The sequence below is a fragment of the Engystomops pustulosus genome, chromosome 10 (assembly GCF_040894005.1).
Source record: "Engystomops pustulosus chromosome 10, aEngPut4.maternal, whole genome shotgun sequence".
In the NCBI taxonomy this organism is placed as follows: domain Eukaryota; kingdom Metazoa; phylum Chordata; class Amphibia; order Anura; family Leptodactylidae; genus Engystomops; species Engystomops pustulosus.
The window spans coordinates 76873179-76894383 of NC_092420.1; the positions used below are offsets into that span (position 1 = coordinate 76873179).

The following is a 21205-nucleotide window of genomic DNA, read 5'->3' on the forward strand; positions in this document are numbered from 1 at the left end:
GCTAGTATGTCATTGTTCTAGGAAATACAGTCTATTGGGGTACACATTACCTTCAGTTATTGAAAAATGCAGCTCATAATCTGCCAGTATCTAATTATTCCTGGAAATTTCTTGGAAATACAATATATTATTGCTCAATAACCCACTCAGTCATTGTAAAATACAGTGCATAATATGCCAGTATTTACAGTATACAGTATATTGTGGTCCATTGGCTCCTTCAGTTATAGAAATATTATTCCTGGAAAAAAAACTGTATAGTGGGGTTTATATTTGGGGGTCAAATTTCTCTTTGGCTACAGTGACATCTACTGCACATCTGCCTCGTTGCAATGATTGGTTACATAGTGTATATTTTGGGTCAATCCAATTTGCAATACAGAGACTGAGATTCCCCTACGGGACAGACCATTGCAAAATGAAAATGTCAGCAGCTCTGGAACCCCCAATAGATGAGAGTCTGGGGCCCCCAGTAGCCCATTGTCTTGTGGCAACTGTTACTTGCCTGGCAGAAGGATAATCCAAGGGCCCCAGTAACCAAAATTGCAGAGGCCCCACAGGGGCCGTGATCAGGGCCGATTCTAGCATATTTGCTGCCTGAGGCGAATATTAAAATGCTGCCCCCCCCCCACTCCCTGTTAAGTAAATCCTTAAACTTTACTAACAATTAACAACCCTACAGACAGCTCCCTGACACTGTGTGACTGACTACAGGATCTGAGAGACATTAGTGGCATCTAGTACCTTATAGATGACAATCTCTTCCATCAGGACGACTTTATTCCGGGTTCTCCAATCCATGACGTATCACTGCTGAGTTCACGGCCGGATATCTTCAGCTCCGTGCAGCATCTCCACCCGGCGTCCCTAAAAATACCACAGTCACTTACAGTATAAAGTCTCCTGGAAAACAACACTGCGCTCCTAAATAATATATACCCCTCACAACACAAATGACCGCACGCTACCCCACATATAACACATCCCTTCATCATATAGGGATAAAATCTATATACATATAATATACTGTATCCCATATACAGCCCCACAGCTTAGTAATATACTGTACCCGATATACAGCCCCCCCCAGCATAGTAATATACTGTATCCCATATACAACCCCCCAGCTTAGTAATATACTGTATCCCATATACATCCCCCCAGCTTAGTAATATACTGTATCCTATATACATCCCCCCCCAGCATAGTAATATACTGTATCCCATATACAACCCCCCAGCTTAGTAATATACTGTATCCCATATACATCCCCCCAGCTTAGTAATATACTGTATCCTATATACATCCCCCCAGCTTAGTAATATACTGTATCCCATATACAGCCCCTGCAGCTAAGTAATATACTGTACCCCATATACAGCCCCAGCTTAGTAATATACTGTACCCCATATACAGCCCCCAGCTTAGTAATATACTGTACCCCATATACAGCCCCCAGCTTAGTAATATACTGTATCCCATATACATCCCCCCAGCTTAGTAATATACTGTATCCCATATACAGCCCCCAGCTTAGTAATATACTGTACCCCATATACAGCCCCCAGCTTAGTAATATACTGTATCCCATATACAGCCCCCCAGCTTAGTAATATACTGTATCCCATATACATCCCCCCAGCTCAGTAATATACTGTATCCCATATACATCCCCCCAGCTTAGTAATATACTGTATCCCATATACATCCCCCCAGCTTAGTAATATACTGTATCCCATATACATCCCCCCAGCTTAGTAATATACTGTATCCCATATACATCCCCCCAGCTTAGTAATATACTGTATCCCATATACAGCCCCTGCAGCTAAGTAATATACTGTACCTGCTATATGCCCCCCCCCAGCTTAGTAATATACTGTATCCCATATACAGCCCCCCAGCTTAGTAATATACTGTATCCCATATACATCCCCCCAGCTTAGTAATATACTGTATCCCATATACAGCCCCTGCAGCTTAGTAATATACTGTACCTGATATACATCCCCCAGCTTAGTAATATACTGTATCCCATATACAGCCCCTGCAGCTTAGTAATATACTGTATCCCATATACATCCCCCCAGCTTAGTAATATACTGTATCCCATATACATCCCCCCAGCTTAGTAATATACTGTATCCCATATACAGCCCCCCAGCTTAGTGATATAGTGATATATAATATATACAGCACCCCCCAGTATAAAATGATTCTGGCCCCATATAATATATACTGAATCCCCCCCAGTATAAAATAATTATAGCCCCAAATAATATCTATAGCATCCCCCCCCCCAGTATAAAATAATTATAGCCCCAAATAATATCTATAGCATCACCCCCCCCAGTATAAAATAATTATAGCCCCAAATAATATCTATAGCATCACCCCCCCAGTATAAAATAATTATAGCCCCAAATAATATCTATAGCATCACCCCCCCCAGTATAAAATAATTATAGCCCCAAATAATATCTATAGCATCACCCCCCCAGTATAAAATAATTATAGCCCCAAATAATATCTATAGCATCACCCCCCCAGTATAAAATAATTATAGCCCCAAATAATATATATAGCGCCCCCCCAGTATAAAATAATTATAGCCCCAAATAATATATATAGCATCCCCCCCCAGTATAAAATAATTATAGCCCCAAATAATATCTATAGCATCCCCCCAGTATAAAATAATTATAGCCCCAAATAATATATATAGCATCCCCCCCCAGTATAAAATAATTATAGCCCCAAATAATATCTATAGCATCCCCCCAGTATAAAATAATTATAGCCCCAAATAATATCTATAGCATCAACCCAGTATAAAATAATTATAGCCCCAAATAATATCTATAGCATCACCCCCCCCAGTATAAAATAATTATAGCCCCAAATAATATATATAGCATCCCCCCCCCCCAGTATAAAATAATTATAGCCCCAAATAATATATATAGCATCCCCCCCAGTATAAAATAATTATAGCCCCAAATAATATCTATAGCATCCCCCCCAGTATAAAATAATTATAGCCCCAAATAATATATATAGCATCCCCCCCCCAGTATAAAATAATTATAGCCCCAAATAATATCTATAGCACCCCCCCAGTATAAAATAATTATAGCCCCAAATAATATCTATAGCATCACCCCCCCAGTATAAAATAATTATAGCCCCAAATAATATCTATAGCATAACCCCCCCAGTATAAAATAATTATAGCTCCAAATCCCCAAATAAAATATACAGAACCCCCCCCCCCCCCCTAGTATAAAATAATTCTGGCCCCATATAATATCTATAGCATCCCCCTAGTATTAAACAATCATAGCCCCAAATAATATATATATATAGCATTCCCCCCAGTATAAAATAATTACAGTATAGCCCCAAATAATATAAATATATATTGCATCCCCCCCAGTAATAAAGAAATTATTACTTCTCGGAAAATTAAGAGCATTCCATGATACCTCCCCCCCCCCCCAGTTTAAAATAATTCTGGCCCCATATGATATATATAGCCCCCCCCCCCGCAGTATTAATTATTAGCCACAATTAATTAAATACATGAAAAATAATAAAATCCTACTCACCTGCAGGCAGCTGCTCCCTCGGCGCGGCTCCGGTGTTCACGCGGCTCTCCTGTGAGACGCGGCTCCGCACAGTGACACAGGCGCCGCGCCATGACGTCATGGCGCCTGTGTCACTGCTTAGAACGGAGCGACGCAGCTGCCGGAAAGGCGCTGCGTCGCTCCGCATATAAATCGCGCCTGTGTCTTAAAGAGACAGGCGCGATTTATTTAGCTGGTGGGCGATTCGGGCGTTAATGGACGCCCGAATCGCCCACTTTAGAGCGGCGAATTTCGCCGCCCTTTACAGGGACCCGCATTCTGCCGCCTGAAGCGAGATTTTCATCTCGCCTCATGGCAGATGCGGCCCTGGCCGTGATGTCACCAAGCTCGGCACTTATCTTCGGCCGGCTGTGTGAGAGTTGGTGTCTGCGCATGCATGACAAGTGCCAAGAGCTCGGTGACATCGCGGCTCTCTGCACCAGAAGGAGGGCGGGTAGAAAGACGGAGGCATGAATAATTAACAATCGGAAGGCATCAACACATGGCTGGTGATGTAGGGTTAGCACCAGAGGGCTGATTTACATTTGTGAGTTAATTGTTTTTTTTAGCTAAACTAAAGATCGCCGTGCCTAACCAAAGTATGTGCCGGCATTAGGATTAAATAGCCTACAGGGTGTTTTCTCACTCGACACTGCCAAAGCTTGAGTGGAAATTTTTATGGGCCGTACTGCGGAAACTGGGATTTGGACCTCAATATTTGGAATGGGTTCAGCTACTATACACCAATCCGATGGTGAGGATAAAGGTTAATGGCCTGCTTTCAGAAGCGTTTCAGTTGGAGAGGGGAACGAGACAGGGCTATCCTTTTTCCTGCTTGCGTCAGCAATAGAGCCTCTGGCGGCCATACTTAAGACTACCTCAGATTTGCTGGGCTTCAGGGGAGGGGATAGAGAGAAATGGGTCTCTCTTTATGGCGATGATCCCCTCATATATGGATAGGTGTCTAACTGGTGCCATGAATATTATCAGAACCTGTGGATGATACTCAGGATTCAACATTAACTGGGACAAATCAGTTAAATTTCCTTTGGATCCAATTCTGGGTGACCCCCAAACCTTTGGCCCCCTGCAGGTGGTTTCCAAGATCAAATATCTGGGAGTGGTGGTGACTGGCCGGACAAAAGATAACTTAGAGCCCTTACTTTCTCGCTCTTTAACTAGAATAGCAACAGGGTGTAAGCTACCCCTATCTCCAGTAGGAAGGGGGAACTTGATTAAAATGGTCTTGATGCCACAACTCCTATATGTCTTACACAATTCCCCTGGTATGGGTGGCGCAATATTACTTTCATAAAATACAAGGCTTATTTCGTAAACTGATTTGGAAAGCAAACAATATCAGTCTGGACACGCTGCAGAGGAGAAAAACAGAGGGGGGGGGGCTGGTGACTCCTAATCCCTGGTTGTATTTATTAGCCTCCTAGGTTCAGCACTTTGCGGGTTGGGGGAAGAGAGAGGGGGTTAACGCAGCAGGTAATCTGATAAAAGCATGGACAGGGTTTTCACTCCTACACATGCTCTAGAAGCCAATTTTGGTGGCAGTTCATATAATAGAAAGCCCACATTGATTCTCATTGGAAAAGTATGGAATAAGGTGAAAGACATCCTGGGTACTGCTAAATTCACCCCCTAGAGCCCCATAATGTACAACAAGAGAATAGAGCAGCACTGTGAAAATCGGATTCAAATCCGTGTGGGTGCAGGCTTCTAGGGGTCCGACTCACGATCCCAAGGTCCACAATCCAAAATCCAAGACAAGGAAGCAACACTCAGTGAAAACTAGTGTTTTATTTCACCAGTGGGAAGAGTACAACGTTTCAGCTATCTCAATGTAGCCATTTTCAAGCATAGTGTGTGAACATACAAGGCAGGTTTATATCCCCCGCATGATGTGACATCGTCAAAAGGAAAATCAGTGGAAAGAATCATGTGCGGTTTAAAACCGTATATAACAATAAAGTCACACAGTGTCAACAAACTTAATACCTATGTTAATACATCAGGTGCTGTGTTGATACAAAAAAGTGTCATAGTACCCGACAATCAACCCAGGGCGCCGTCACGCCAATGTTTGTCAACAAACCCACAGCGCATGTCAGTATCGTTGCTAATCAACCCAGTAAGAGCAGGACGCCTTCTCCACAAATCATAAAATATAACAAGGCTAGAGTACGTCTAAATGCACCACTTACAGGCATACCTCTGCTTTGGTGGGAACAGCAACCCGAGCGGACTCACTGGGATGATGTGATCACGTTGTGTAGCTGGGTCCAGCGTCGCTGTGCTCTACCACGTCATGCATTATCGTCACTGCCTCGGAGTTGCCTCAACTCTCGCAAGATTTCACCCAAGCACAGAGGCAGCCATCTCAGGTGTGGGCATGCATACATTTTGCCCATAGAAAGGTGAATGTGGAAGAAAGATTGTCCAAACTGAGAAGGTTTTTGACTATACAGCAATCGGTAAACACCTCTTGATTGGAGGCAGGATGGTCAGGATCCACCCAGTCGCGGTGAACTTCTGCATATATCGCTGTGTCCATCAGGAACATCTGTGTGCTCCGTTGTGCTTCTTAATCAAATTCTTCCAGTATATATATAAACAAAGTGGCAATATTATGGGTTGTGAAAGGTAAATACAAAAGAAAGAATTTAGGCGTGAACCATATTCCAAGGGAAAAGGTTGTTGGTAAGCGCTTAGGGTTGACTGTCATAAGCACTATGGGGCAGATTTACTTACCCGGTCCATTCGCGATCCAGCGGCGCGTTCTCTGCGCTGGATTCGGGTCCGGCCGGGATTTATTAAGGCAGTTCCTCCGCCGTCCACCAGGTGGCGCTGCTGCGCTGAAAAGCATCAGAACGCGCTGGAGTTCAACGAGCCGGGCTGAGTGAAGGTAAGTGCAATTTTCGCGACACATTTTTTTTTTAAATGCAGCGGTTTTCCCGAATCCGTCGGGTTTTTCGTTCGGCCACGCCTCCCCGAGTAAGGGATATGGATGGGGGATTCACAGATGGCTTGATGAACAGGACAATATCTGGCATTAGGCCGCCTTCACATGGTACAATGCAATTCAAGCACATTGGGGAGTAGTAATGGATGGTGATATGTTTGCACCTAAACAATTGCATTTGGGAATAAAGTGCCTGAGTTGGACTTCTTGCTGTCCTATCTGCTGCTGATAAATGTTGTTATTTAACCCCTGCATGTCCCATTAGCTGAGGCTATTGAGTATCTATGTATCTCTGCTGTGACTTCCTGGTAGCTGAGTATTAAATCTTGTCCTGTCTAAACCTTGCTGCCACATGTTTGATCCTGTACTGTGAAACGCCTGCTCCCGGATTCTTCTCCTGGTATGTCCCGTCCCTCGTGCCTTCTGGTTCAGCATCTAGCTCTGGGCACTGGGTGTCTTCTGCTTTGTGACCAACTCCTCGTAAAAAGGTCAGTGTCCCAGATCTGCTATCCTGTTACTTCATTGACTGTTACCATATTTAATCTTAATATTGTGTGATTTCAGACAACCTCCCATTGAGATCATCTTTTCTCTGCAGCTTGTACACAGAGAATGTATCAGGAAGCAGACAACTCTATTTCATGTGTAATATTCAATTCAGGTTCGTGTCTGATCTGTAAACTTTCAACTGGAGCTAAGCTGCCATACTCTATGCAGCCACTACACAGAGAATGGAGCCGCCTGCCTTCTGTTCCATTATCTTTTTCAGCTACTGAGAACTTCTCCGCTGTCCTGGTGGGCTACCAGTGTCATATCTGATATTAATGAACTATCCTAAGGTTATAACAATATTTTTAGCCCAGAGAAATCCTTTGAGTAAAATGTGGCAGGTTATGGGTTATGATGCACCCTCAGGAATATATTTATATGGACATGATATGGTCTTCCAGGACAACCAAATAACCAAATTCACAATAGGTCAGTAAAAAAATGTCTTTCCTCTGCCCATGAATAATGCTAAGTATTATGTGTCCCCTGTGTATTTTGGCTTATGTATTTAAATGGAGTACAAGAAACTATACTTCAAGGCCCCCTCTTTCATAATCCATGGATCACAACTACTTGCCTATAGATTTATGATCAGGGTGCTCCGATATTTCTTCAAGTTTCAGAGTAAGAAAGCCAATAAAATAAGTAATGTGAATCTGGCTGAGTATGTTATATAGTTTTGGCAAGCCTAGATTGGCAAAATCATGCTGTAGAATTTGATGGGCATATCTTCTTCTTAAAACACCCCTGGGCATAGTTATGGAATATTTGGAAATGATATCCCCAACATTACACCTTTGTACACATGTGGCCATCTCTCTGTCATGACAAAGGGGTTGGAATAGGGAGATCTTCAAAAGCGCACACCAGGATGTGCTCCGTGTCAGATTCAGGAGATCCAGCGCTGTCTAGGATTTCATCAGTTCTCTTCCAGGGATCTTTTTCCAAACTATTTACTAAAAGGTCAGTTCTTTCTTTATTTTATCCCCTTTTTACTTTTATATATTTCTTATTTATTGGATATTTTGTTATAACATGTAAGCATAGTTCCTTACAATATCAAACTGTCAATTAAGTTGCTTGCTCCTTGTGGCTGTATGAATGGCTGTATGATTCCACACCTTCAGAGTAAAGTACAGCTAAACTGCGTTACCTTGTGAATGTCTGTGTGTTAGCAGTTAGCTTGTGTTCTAGTGTGCAGTTGGGTGTATTGTTACTGGTCCTGAACTAGACATCCCATAGGCCGTAACGGTTGGTGGCAGAAATAATTAGTGTATGGAATTAACGTATGGTCCTTTACTGTCGATTCCTTAGTTACGTGTGCAGTGGATGTGATAGTGTTTTTTGTGCCTCCCGTTAGAATAATCAGAGGTAACAACTAAAGTCACAAGCAGCCTATAGCAATACAGTAAAGAATAAGGAGGTTAAGGGTGGTCAAAAAAAAAAAGAAGTTAGACAACTGTAATCCGGGTCTGGGAGAATAAACAAATCACTGGCAGGGAAATCCAGTGCTAAAGAAGCATTTTAGCTGGCAAATGAGCTAAAAGGGTTCAATACCCTAATAGGGCCACCTGTATTGTACTTATCCTGGTAAAGTTGATTTGAAGTCCTCTGGAGCCCTGGGTCATATGACCCCCCATAGAAGAATTCGGGAAACATGTATCCTACTGGCTTTCAGTGGATAAGGGGACCATGTGCTCATAACTTTATTCAAACCCCCCTGCATAGCTCCCAACCGTCCCGGTTTGGCCCGGACAGTCCTGATTTTTTTACCTCTGCCCCCTGTGATTAGGGGTGTGGCTTACTGGGAATCGCTACGCCTGCTGCCTTTTTTCCCCTCTTTCTCTTCCGGAAATGTTGGGAGGTATATCCCCTCCATGGTAAAAACTTCTATATCAGGGGTTGGAGGGTCATGCTGATGTCCTTGGCACTCCCCTCTAACCACTGAGATGAGAATGGTGATGAAGGAGCAGCACTCACTGTCCTCTTCATTAGCCCAGAATCCAGCAGGACCTAGGATATCACAGGTCCCCATCCTGCTAAAGGTGTCATGTGACTCGGGGCTCTTTTACATTACAAACAAACTTTTCCATGGGGAGTATAATATGGACGACCCTATAAGGGTCTTATATTTACCCTGGTAAAGTTTGTTATTAGTGGTCAACCCCTTTAAGATTTCAAACCTTGCCTGTTAGTAAGACCAGCACAGCAAACAGGTGGCATGACAGCGTAATAGCTGATGGTACCAGATAGGGACCCTGTAGAGGGGTTTAATCATACTGTATCTTTGTCTAAATTATTCAACAGCAGCCTGAAATATAAGATATAATCCAAGGCTGCAGCATGGTAAGTGCTACTGTAATTGTGATTCATCCCAAAGCCATTAGCTTTCTTCACGGAGCTGCTCCACAGCTTCTGTAGTATCCAACAAGCAGCCTGCTAAAACAGCCACGGGTAACCAACGTGTCTACATGCTAAGGACTGGAGCTGTAATGGTATGGATCCATGCTAGATTATGGCTTAGCTGGGTACTAGAGCCTTATGCCTTCATAGGTAAGTGTGATCACTCACTTATATCACAATTTATTTACATATATATATGGTGTACTAGAAGTAGTAGTAGTGTGAGTGTATATTATATAACTATTGTAGCGAGAACCCTGAACAACCTCTGGTTGCTTGGAAAGATGAAGATTTGTATATGTGGGTATTTTATATGTGAGTGAAACCCTAGGACAGTGGTGGCGAACCTATGGCACGGGTGCCAGAGGTGGCACTCTGAGCCCTCTCAGTGGGCACTCGGGTTGTTACCCCAGCACAGAATTCACCAGACAAAACCTCCTGCAGGCCCAGGTATCCCAGGGCGTGACACACTCGGCGTTATTTTAAAGTGGGTCTTCCTGAGACTACAGGAAGAGAAGGTGTGGAAATGGGTGGATTATCATTGGCGCTATTGAAGCTCCTGCTCTTAGCTCCATAATTCTTCCTGGTCGTAAAGGGAACTCCAATGGCAATCTGAATTTTCCCTCCTTCTGTCAACGATATTGGTGTCCATAGGACCGTTGAAAGCTGCAGCACGGAGTAAGAAGATTTGAATAAGTTAATGCTAAAATTGCTGTGTTGGCACTTTGCAATAAATAAGTGGGTCTGGGTTGCAGTTTGGGCACTCTGTCTCTAAAAGGTTCGCCATCACTGCCCTAGGAGGAGGAAGTTATGATTCCTCAGCTCCTGACTCATTCACATCTGAATTTACATGAGGAATATCTCAACGTGTCTCATGTTATCTATTCCCTATGACTTATCCTTGCCTCTTTGTCAATTTCTAGGAACTTTGTAAGGAGGAGGAAGTGGGAATCTGTATTTTGAGAAAATGAAAGAACGTTGGAAGAACATGCCGTCTCCCACTTATATAGTTGGATTCTTATTCCTACTCTTTATAGTGGGATTTTGGTGAGTAATATTTTCATATTATTGCTACTTTTTTATTTTGTAAAATAAGAACAAATAATAACAATTACAAAATGAAACAAATAAAATCTATGGAGTCCTTGGGGTAGGTCAATACTAGATGCCCTGATCAGATGCATGAATATTCGCATCCCACCTGCAGTGAATTGATGATCTATGTTAATCAGTTGCCATTTGAGTTATTTTTTAGGCAATGTGTGTATGAGATTTTGAAAACTTTCATCCCCTTTGCAGGGACTGTAACATTCTACCTTTGTGCATATGTTATGCATGTGTTTTCACTGCAGGAATTATGGTATGTTTACGTCCTATGTAGTGGACCCTTGTTAAACCTGTAACTTTACTTTAAGAAGCTCCTCCTGCTCTGCACCTATTACCTGTGTAAATGGCACCTGTCCACACACTCAATCACAATCCAAACTCTCCACCATGGCCAAGACCCAAGTGTTGTCTAAGGACCACAGGGACAAAAGGTTGGGATGGGCTGCACGACACTAGGCGGCAGCTTGGTGAGAAAGCCACAACTGTTGGTACAATTATTACCAACTGGAAGAATCACAGGGTGATGCCACACAACGTGTTTTTGGACCATTTTAAAGCTTGTGCAACAGCCTGCCAATGCATAGACAAGGTGTTAGTTGCGAATAGCGCCCTATACAATGTCAGGATCTATCTGGTGGTGAGCAACTCATCTAGAAGATAATGCTAGGAGAACTTAGTGTAATTGCAGCTTTAGATACTGCCTGGCAAGGCAACAGTTAACTGGTGTATGTAATTATCCACTGATGTTTCTGTTATGCAAGCTGGAAGATGATAGGAGAGGTGCTACCACCTGACCAGGGCGGAAGCACATGGTCTTAACTGTTAGCTCTCAGTGAGCACATAGTGAGGAGAACATCTTGAGTTCAGCCACAGCCTTTAATCCCAGGAACTTCTAGTGCCTCAGACCTACTGCCTAGCACACAGGGCAAGTCCGGAGACTTAAGCCCAGAACTGCAGCTTCCACCACTTGGACTCAGTACCATCTGAAACAACCCAGCCTGCATGTACAGTTCCTGCGGATCGGCTCTCCATGACCTTTCCAGCTTAAAGAATCTACTGTTCATTGTTCTGGCCATTGCCTGCCTTTCAAAGAACTGTAAGTTGAATTGAACAACGTTTCCTCTGTCTGATACCTGGATACGGCTTCTTACCACCGTGGTCTTCCACATCCATCACCCAGGGATTCATCCTATAGACACCTCAGGGGTTGCACCAGGGAGAAATCATTGCATCAGCCTCTCCCTGCTTATTTCTTGCACAAACCACCAGCTGGAGACCTGCCAGGCTGTAGGTCAGTCCTCCGGTCCCCATACCAAGCACCATGACTACAGTGTCCCCAAGGCCGCACTAGCCTTGGGCCCCGAGAAAAGGCTAGGCCCAAGTGGGGGATGTTGCACTTGCGATGTCAGTCAGTTTTAAATACCGTCCTACCACAGGGGAACTTGCTTTAAAAAAAGTGGCTTTTAAAATCAAAATCAATTCAATGCAATTCTTATTATTCATACCACCTTTGTTGGATTGATTGTATGATGGTCTTAAAAATGTAGATGGCTATTGGGTTGCAGGAGGCATAACAACCCCCCCCCCTTCCTTTACTGCCTGTCCTTCTGGTGTCTAATTCTGACTGGACGAGCTATAGGACGAGGTCAGCCACTGATGCACTGCCGCACCGGCCATTGTGGTGCTCCGCGCCAGAGTTCTCAGCTTGTTCTCTAACTGCTATACACATTTCTGGCGCTCCGGACAGATTTTGGTCCCAGGGAAAGAAAATAGTCTTGGTGCAAGAAATATATCTGCACAGCACCAACATATTAAATATGTATCTCCTTTTCGAGAGCAAGTCAGTAACCGAGCCATTACAGACACCCACACTTTATATAAATGTTGGTTGATCAAAATCAAATTCACCCTTTCAGTTCATGTTTTTTACCTGTTAAATTAACAAAGCCGCACCTAAAACCACCAAAATACTCATTGTGAAGCAGTTGAAACTACAACGTGTGACCTCACCCTGGGAAAGATCAGAAATACACGGGAGGAGCGGGGGTGTGGACAGGCATCTTATATACAGGTAACCAGAAGTACAATTAATACAAGTTATTGATTGCAGAGTTGGAGAAGCTACTTAATCCCTTAAGGACGCAGCCATTTTACAGCTTAAGGCTCAGTCCCATTTTTTGGATTCTGACCTGCGTCTCTTTATATGGTTATAACTTTTGAACACTTTTACTTATCAAAGCGATTCTGAGATTGTTTTTTCCCCACATGTTGCACTTCATTTTAGTGGTAAATTTTGGCTGATAAGTTTTGCGTTTATTTACAAAAAAAGGGAAAAAAATGATGAATTTTTAGAAAAATTTGCCATTTTCGAAATTCAAAATCACCGCGTTTTCAGGCAGATCGATTTACCACCTAAATAAGTTGCTGAATAACATTTCCCATTTGTCTACTTTACATTTTCATAATTTTTGAAATGTTTGGATAATTTATTTTGACGTCACGCGGCCTACAAATCGAATAGCGATTTTCTGTATTTTCAGAATTGACTATTTTGGGGATAAATACTGTTTGAAATTAAATTTTACATATTTAGCATCAAAAAACCCCCTATATAACCAACCCAAATCAAATCTGCACCCCACAAACTATCAGAAACAGCATTTACAAAGATCGTTCACCCCTTTAGATCTCCATAGTAATTGAATCAAAATGGCGGTGAAATTTAGAATGGTCAAATTTTGTTGGTTATACGTTCATTTAGCCCTAAAATTTACACATTTCCAAAAGATAAAAAGAGAAAACTCACCATAAAATTTGTTCTACAATTTCTCCTGAGTGCAGCGACCCCCCACATGTGGACATTACTTGTGTTATGGGGGCACAGCGAGGCGCAGAAGGGAAGGAGCACCCTGCAGCTGCCAGGATTTTAGTTTTCTTGTTGCCCCCTTTTGAAGGCTATAAAATTTTCGCTTTTCCGTTATTTGGGTCATGTGATGGCAATTTTTTTTGCGCGATGAGATGCTTTTTCCAGTGTTACCATTTTGGGGTTGGTATCACCTATTGTTGAAAATTTAGGAACTTTTTTTGAGGTCATGTGTTCATGATAATACTCTGCAATACTGATGTATTGCAGGGTATTAGCAGTGCCAGCCTATGCAGATGCATAGGCTGACACTTTGCCTTTAAGATGACGTCACAGACGCCATCTTAAAGGCACTGCCTTCAGGCTTCTCTGGGGTCCCGATCGGACCCCAGAGGTGCCATAGCAGCGATCAGCCCCCCGAAAACGGCGCACTCCGACCGCGGGTGTTAGCCGGGGATATCAACGGTAGATTACCGTTGAAATCCCGTGGCTTACGATGCCGGTTCGGCTGCTATGCAGCGCTGAACCGGCATCGTCTCTGCGCAGTAGCTGTACTGCGCTGAGCGCTATTCGCGGGACTCAGCGCAGTACAGCTACGGCGCAGAGCGCTAAGGGGTTAGAGACAAACTGACAGGTCTGAGAGAGACCTAATTCTTGCTCATTGGTAGTTGATCAAATACTGATTTAATGTAATAAAAGCAAATCTATTATTTGAAAATCATACAGTGTGTGTTTTTGGATTTTATAAGTTTCTGGACCAAATATATTATTTTGCCCGTGCCAAAAGTGTCCTGTAAGTGATCATGACTTTCTCAAAGACAGACGCTGAAGCTACCTGCACACCAACTTTGCATAAAATTTCCGTTAATGTCAATTTTCCACTGCCAATTTGCATCCATTTTTAATATACTATAACCTGTATACACACACCAGTGTGAGCTGTTCTTTCTCTGTCTTGTGTGCAGCAAAGCTGCTGGAAATGCTGCTCTCCTCTGATCGCCACCGGTGCCACAGTAATTACCTATACAGAAAGACTGTCAATGTTATGTAGCTGGATAACCCCTTTAAACAAATTTAAGGTTTCCCAGCAGCATGTGAAATATATGTTATTTTTAAATATATATTTAAATTCAATATATACAGTATTTTTCGGACTATAAGGCGCACCGGAGTATAAGGCGCACCATCAATTAATGTCTGCTAAAATGTCTAGGTTCATATATAAGGCGCACCTGATTATAAGGATGAATGACCAGCAGGTGGCAGCTGTTTGTAAGTATGGTTCATATATAAGGCGCACTGGACTATAAGGCGCACCTTTGATTTCTGAGAAAATCAAAGGATTTTATGTGCGCCTTATAGTCCGAAAAATACGGTATATTTATTCCCTCATATACATATCTTTATACACATATATGTGTATAGACACATATACTAAAACGCTCATATACACACATTTATACACTGATATACACAGGTGGGGGGCATGTTGGCAGTTTGACATCGGACTGTGCAAGTATGGCACAAGTTGTAAATTCCGGCATGTATGCTTCACATGTGGCGGATTGCCGCATGGTACAGCAAAATGTTTCAAGAGGAATAAAGGGCATAGCAGGGGTGGTGTTGGACAAGGGGGTGACTCTGGTGAGGCTTCTAGAGATGGAGCCTTACCTAAGTAGGTATCCAGATAGGGAGAAGGCGAGGCTTTTGGGGGAGGGTTTCCGTATTCCCGCCCTGGGGCATGTGGTTCCATTTACGACCAGAAACTTAAAGTCAGCCTATCAATATCCTGAGGTAGTGAGCGAAAGGCTGGGGCACATGATGGGTCCATTCCCAGGGTTAACAATAGAGGACTTGATTGTGTCCCAGTTGGGAGTGGTTCCGAAGAAGGAGGTGAATAAATTTCGCCTCATTCACCATCTTTCTTACCTAAAGGGCTTGTCATTGAATGACAGGATTTTGCCGGACGCCTGTTCGGTGGAGTATACGTCATTCGACAAGGCGGTGGAATGGGTTAGGAAGTATGGGCATGGGCCGTTGCGGATATTGGCGGTACACCAAGATAGCTTGCGGTTGCTCGGTTGTCATTTGGACTCATGTTTTTATAGATTGTGTGTCTTCCTGTGGGGTGTTCGAGGTCATGCGCTTATTTCGAGGCCTTTAGCTCGTTCTTGGAGTGGGTGGTAAAGGAAGAGGCTAGAGCGGGCTCACTGATTCACTACTTAGATGATTTTTTGTGCATTGGACCCAGGGCATCCAGGGTTTGTAAGGCACTGCTTCCCTTTTTGGAATGGGTGATGATTTTGGGGTGCCACTGGTAAGGGAGAAGATGGAGGGTCCTACCTCTTGTCTTGTGTTCTTGGAGATCACCCTGGATTCGAAGAAGATGAAATGTAGGCTACCTGAGGATAAGCTGGTGGCTTTAAAGGCCGAAGTAAAGCAAGCCTGCAGATTTAAAAAGTTGACTTCGAGAGAAGTCCAGTCGTTGCTGGGCAAGTTGAACTTTGCCTGCAGGCTCATACCGATGGGCAGGGTCTTTTGTAGATGGGTGGCGGGGGCAACGGCTAGGGTGCGAGCACCACATCATTTGGTTTGGCTTGGGCGGGAGATACGGGAGGACCTGGTGGTATGGGATGGATTTCTGGAGAACTATAACAGGCCCTTTTTGATTATGGAGGAGGTAGTGGACAGTTTCAATTGGAAATTATTCACTGACGCGACGGTATGGCAATGATGTGCCGAAAGGCGGCCATCTTCTTGGGTGGAAGGGGGGTTGACAAAGAACTTGACGTGCCTGGAAATGTTTCCAATAGTAGTGGCAGTGCATATTTGGGGTGATCGTTTTCGCAATAGGAAGATATGCTTTCATTGCGATAATCAGGCGGTAGTTATGGCAATAAACGGCATGTCTGCATCCTCTCTCCCGGTGGTAAGGTTGTTGTGGCATCTGGTGTTGTTATGCTTGGGGCTTAATGCGTGGGTGGTGGCTGTGCATGTCCCGGGGGTGAACAATTCTATCACTGATGCTTTCTCTCGATTGCAGTGGGATCGGTTCCAGGAGCTGGTTCCGGTCATGGAATACATGGGGATTCCTTGCCCGGCGTATCTGTGAGGGATAGCCTATGAACAGCGGGGGTACTTATAAGAGCGTCTCTGGCTGAGGGCACATGGTCGTGTATGAGGAGGTACTGGGTCAGTGGGAAGTTCTGGTGGATGAGTTGGGTGTCATGTGTCCGTTATTGTGTCATGTGGATGGTTCATTTTTATCTCGCTTCCAGTTTATGGCAGTGTTTAGGATTCGGACGCAATTGATTCGCACTCTTTTAGAATCGGGGCAGCAACGGAAGCGGCTAGTAGGGGTCTCGGGCCGGAAGTGATGAAGGGTATAGGTGGGGGTTCAGGAGATACATGTTGTACATACACCCACATCTTCTAGAAGGGCAATAAGTAATACTACACCTGTAGTAGTGGGGTCTATCGTTACATTATTATTTGATTCAGGCACTGAAGTTTGTTAATGTTGCTTTGTAATTACAGGTGGTGGATGTCAGCTAGCTTGGATATTCGGGCACTCTTATGTATTTTGGTGGTATCAGAGAGCGGCTTTGCGTCCGGAAGGGAGACAGTTAGGGTTCGACAGGACGCAGGTAATGCTACACTGGTTAGGTTTTAGAGGGATGAGGTGGGGGAAGGTGTTGTCGGAATTCTGCAAGTTTGCCAAGTTGGATAGGTGTCCGGAGATAGAGGGGGGTTCCGCGTCGGGGGTAATGACTTAGGGGGGAAAAAAGTGTGGGAATTGATTAGAGATATGCAACATGACTTGTTGAAGTTAATGATGGAATTCCGGCTGGTTGTGGTTTGGTCTGGCATGGTTTATAGGCGTGTGTGGAGAAATGATAGATCAGTCAGTTAGTTGAACAGAGCCCGGTGGAGCTTAACAGGGTGGTGGGTGATTTTGTGGTGATTTTGTGGTGAGAAACGGCAGGTTAGCTATTCAGCATAAGGACCTGGAGAACAGAGACGGCGAATACTGGCTGGCTGATGGTGTTCATCTCAATGCAGTCGGCATTGATTTGTGGGCTCTTGGAATTGGGTGGGCTTAAAGCGAGCACTGGTGATTGTGTGTGTGTGGGGGGGCAGGCTTGAGGGGAGTCAAGGCCTGCTTACAGTGGCGGAGGAAGGGGGAAAGTCCTTGGAATTGGTGGAGCAACAAGCGGGGGAGAACATGATGGCTAGTTTTCCCCTGTATGACGTGCCCTGCCTAGGGGTATGGCGGTATGGACTGCTGCTGGGTGGGGTCCTGGGGAGTGGGAAATTGGGATAAGCCATATGCGGGATCTGGTGCCCTTGACCCGGAGGTGGCGGTTGGGGGTAATAGCGAGAAGAAGAGCAGAATGGCATTTGGAATTTGGAGCTCCAAGGACCTTCCCCTTACTTTGGGTACATTTTTATATTGTTATTATATGGGGGGAGAAATGTTAATTACATGTTCAGGGGGGCGAAGGAGGTGCTATAATATTTTGTTGTATGCTATAATAAATTGGCTGCTGTGGCCAGATTAATCCAAAAGAACGTTGTACGAGTCTTTCTTTAGGTCCAAGATTGGTTAGCTGGTTGCAGTGGAGAAAAACGGCCACCAGAATTCCCCATAGTGCCTTGTAAAGATACCTGGTCCTGCAGCTCTTTTGTACTATGAAGGATGTGCTTGTGATGCTGCACTTTCTTTAATATTTATGTTCAGTTATACAACTGTTTTCACATGACCATTCCAATACTTACATTCCATGTGGTGGCCACAATTACTACCCCGACAACGATCTTGTTAAGAAATACACTGCTGGAGAGCTTCCGTATGGATCTCCCACAAATGAATTGAGTTCGGTTAACATGGACGTCGTTGGTCAGGGAGACGTGTCTGGGTTTGAAGGGGGGCCAATGGGGTGTGAAGGGGGGGGGCGCGGCCGGCAAAGCGGAGGGTAAGGGCCCGCACCTACCCACTCGTTGCTGCCGCCGACTTTTTACATGTGATAAGTTGCCGGCCTGGCGTAAAATAAGCGCTGCACAGCACCCTGGCTGATGCATCAAGTGGCTGAAGCCCCTTAATGCATCGTGCTGTGAAAATGCAGCGGTGGGCCTATCATACGCCGGCGTTTGAGCAATAAATATCCCCCCTTGTGTCACATGAAATCTTGCCTCTTGTCGATTGTTTCAAATGGAATTTCAGGTTGAGAAAATATTATTAACAATTCCTGGCTAAGTTAAATGAATATAGAGGGAAGGGGGGTATTTGGAATCTTTTTTTACAATACTACAAAGAAAAAAGCTCTAGGGGTAAAGACATTTTACTGGTCCCAAAGGACATAATAGGGAGAAATACATGCAGTCTGTATCATGGTACATTGCATTAGATGCTAAATAACAACAGAAAAGTCAGGATTGACGACAGATTATGTTAAAGGACATCTTCCAGCAGATTAGTAATGGTAGTCTGTCCTAATTAGCATGCTCGTTACCTCTAGGGCAGTGGTGGCGAACCTATGGCACGGGTGCCAGAGGTGGCACTCAGAGCCATTTCTGTGGGCACTCAGGTTGTCACCCTAGGACAAAGTTCAGCAGAATGGAACAAATCCTCCAAATCTTCCTGAAGCCCCAGGCAACTTAAGGGAAGCTGCTCTCAGCGCTATTTTAAAGCGCCATTTCATTGGCTGTTTGGAACTGCAGGAAAAGTGAGAAGGTGTGGACAGGGCTGCATTATCTTTGGAGATCCTACTGCTGGACCTTCAATTCTTCCTCTGCACAGAGTCCCTGGAGAGAAGCTATAATGAGAGTCTGAATTTGCCCTCCTTCCCACTGTATTGGTGGCCTCAGGGGACCAATACAATTGAAAGATGTGGAAGAGCAGGTAGCAATAAGTTACTGCTTAAAATGTCATGTTGACACTTCACAGTAAATAAGAGGATTTTGGTTGTAGCTTGGGCACTCAGTCTCTAAAAGGTTCGCCATCACTGCTCTAGGGGATACTGACCTTAGTTAAAGGGGTATTCCAGGAATATGAACGTCTGACACAAAAACCCTTGATGATATAAGTAAATGAATACAACAATACTCAATGTCATTAGTCACAAAACGGAGCTAAAATAATATGATTTTATGATTTACAAAATTTATGGCCTCTCTAAAGTAGGTGGAGTTATCACTAAGATGGCCGCCACTGGAAACTACAAGTCCCATGATCCTTTAGTTCTCAGTAACTCCTCCTACCACTTATGCTCTGCTAACAGTGATGATGTAACAGGTTTTCTTGCTCTGTTACCATAGTAATGATGTGTGACTGCCATCACCACAACACTGATCATACTGGATGCACTGCAACCAACCGACTACAGCCAAACGTAGTGGTGATCACATGACCCTGCCCAGGCAGGTACAGGACATGTGATGTGGACATGTGACTAGCGGCCATCTTCTTTTCTGCGACGGACCGCGCGGAGGAAATTAACGGACTGATTAAAGGGCCAGTAGCATTTTAATTCTTCATTACCGTCTATGTCACCAGCATTTTCTGCTAAAGGGAGCAAAATTTTAAATAACAACTAATTACACATTAGCTTATATTTTGAGTGCCCACTTGTATATGAATTATGCTGATTCCTGGAATACCCCTTTAAAGGTCTTCAGAATTCCAAAGAAAATAACTCTTTTAAAATATCTAAATGAGACTAATGTAACCTGAGCAGCTCATGCACACTCTCTCCAGCCCTGTCTGCTCTCCATAGACAGCTGAGAGGACGTCAGCAGACTGTCCATTAAACTTGCGCATGCGCGAAAACATCGTTCCTTGTGCAGCACTGTAAGCTGCAGGCAGCGCAAGGCCAGCTGACGCCCCTAACTGTCTATGAAGAGCAGGCAGGGCGGGGGTCGTGCATAACTTATTGTTGACGGAGCCATGAGGTGCTCAGGAGACGTCGGACTGAGCGCCCCAGGCTTATTGTCTTTGGAAACCAGAAGTCTACCATCACAAATCTGGCGATAAATGTCCTTTAAATTGGAAAGAGGTATTATCCTCTATTATAGGAGTAATTTATTTTCTTCTGCATCAGTTTACACTGCGTAAAAAAAAAAGTAATAATAAAATCTTTTTGATGTCTCTCATTGACAGCATACAGTACACAGATCTATTGATTCTGTTTAAACAATTAAACCCAAAACTGGACGAGAACTATAAAGAGCTGGAGCACTGCAAGACGCTTCTATACGGCGAAAACAAGAAGTAAGTTACAATCCAATGTAATAGACTATGGGGGAGATTTACCAGAAGTGTCTAAGAGAAAAACTGTTCTACTTGATCAATGCAACCAATCAGCTCAGCTTCCATCTTCCCACCACAGTTTAATAAATAAAAGCTGAGCTCTGATTGATTGACCTGAGCAAATAGAACAATTTTGCTCTTGGACACTGTTAAAGGAGTTTTCCCACGAAAGAAAATTCTCAAATCTCAATGCCCTAGTGATGTTTACACAATAAAGATCATTTTAACCCCTTACTTTAAAACTTTACTGAGTTTTATTGCTGTTTTGCCTCTATCACTCAGTGATGGTCCGTGTAATATTCCAGAGTGTGGGCAGGGACTCTAAGCAGACACAGTGGGGCTCATTTACTAAGGGTTCACGGGACCACGATTCCGTC

General features: G+C 43.9%; 1 protein-coding gene across 3 annotated transcripts in view; it reads left to right on the plus strand.

Moving 5' to 3' along the window:
• Positions 1-6892: 6892 nt before the first annotated feature.
• The window catches only part of LOC140104283 (histo-blood group ABO system transferase 2-like), a 49980-nt gene continuing 35667 nt past the window's right edge, over positions 6893-21205 (plus strand). The window contains exons 1-3 of one of the 3 annotated variants that reach the window (XM_072127752.1): positions 6893-7085; positions 10473-10596; positions 20679-20789. In XM_072127752.1, the coding sequence (XP_071983853.1) occupies positions 10517-10596; positions 20679-20789 (191 nt within the window). In that variant the 5' untranslated portion in view covers positions 6893-7085; positions 10473-10516. Of the gene's footprint in view, positions 7086-7241; positions 8110-9461; positions 9700-10472; positions 10597-20678; positions 20790-21205 lie in introns of those variants that run through there. The other 2 variants (XM_072127753.1, XM_072127754.1) reach the window with 2 other exon arrangements.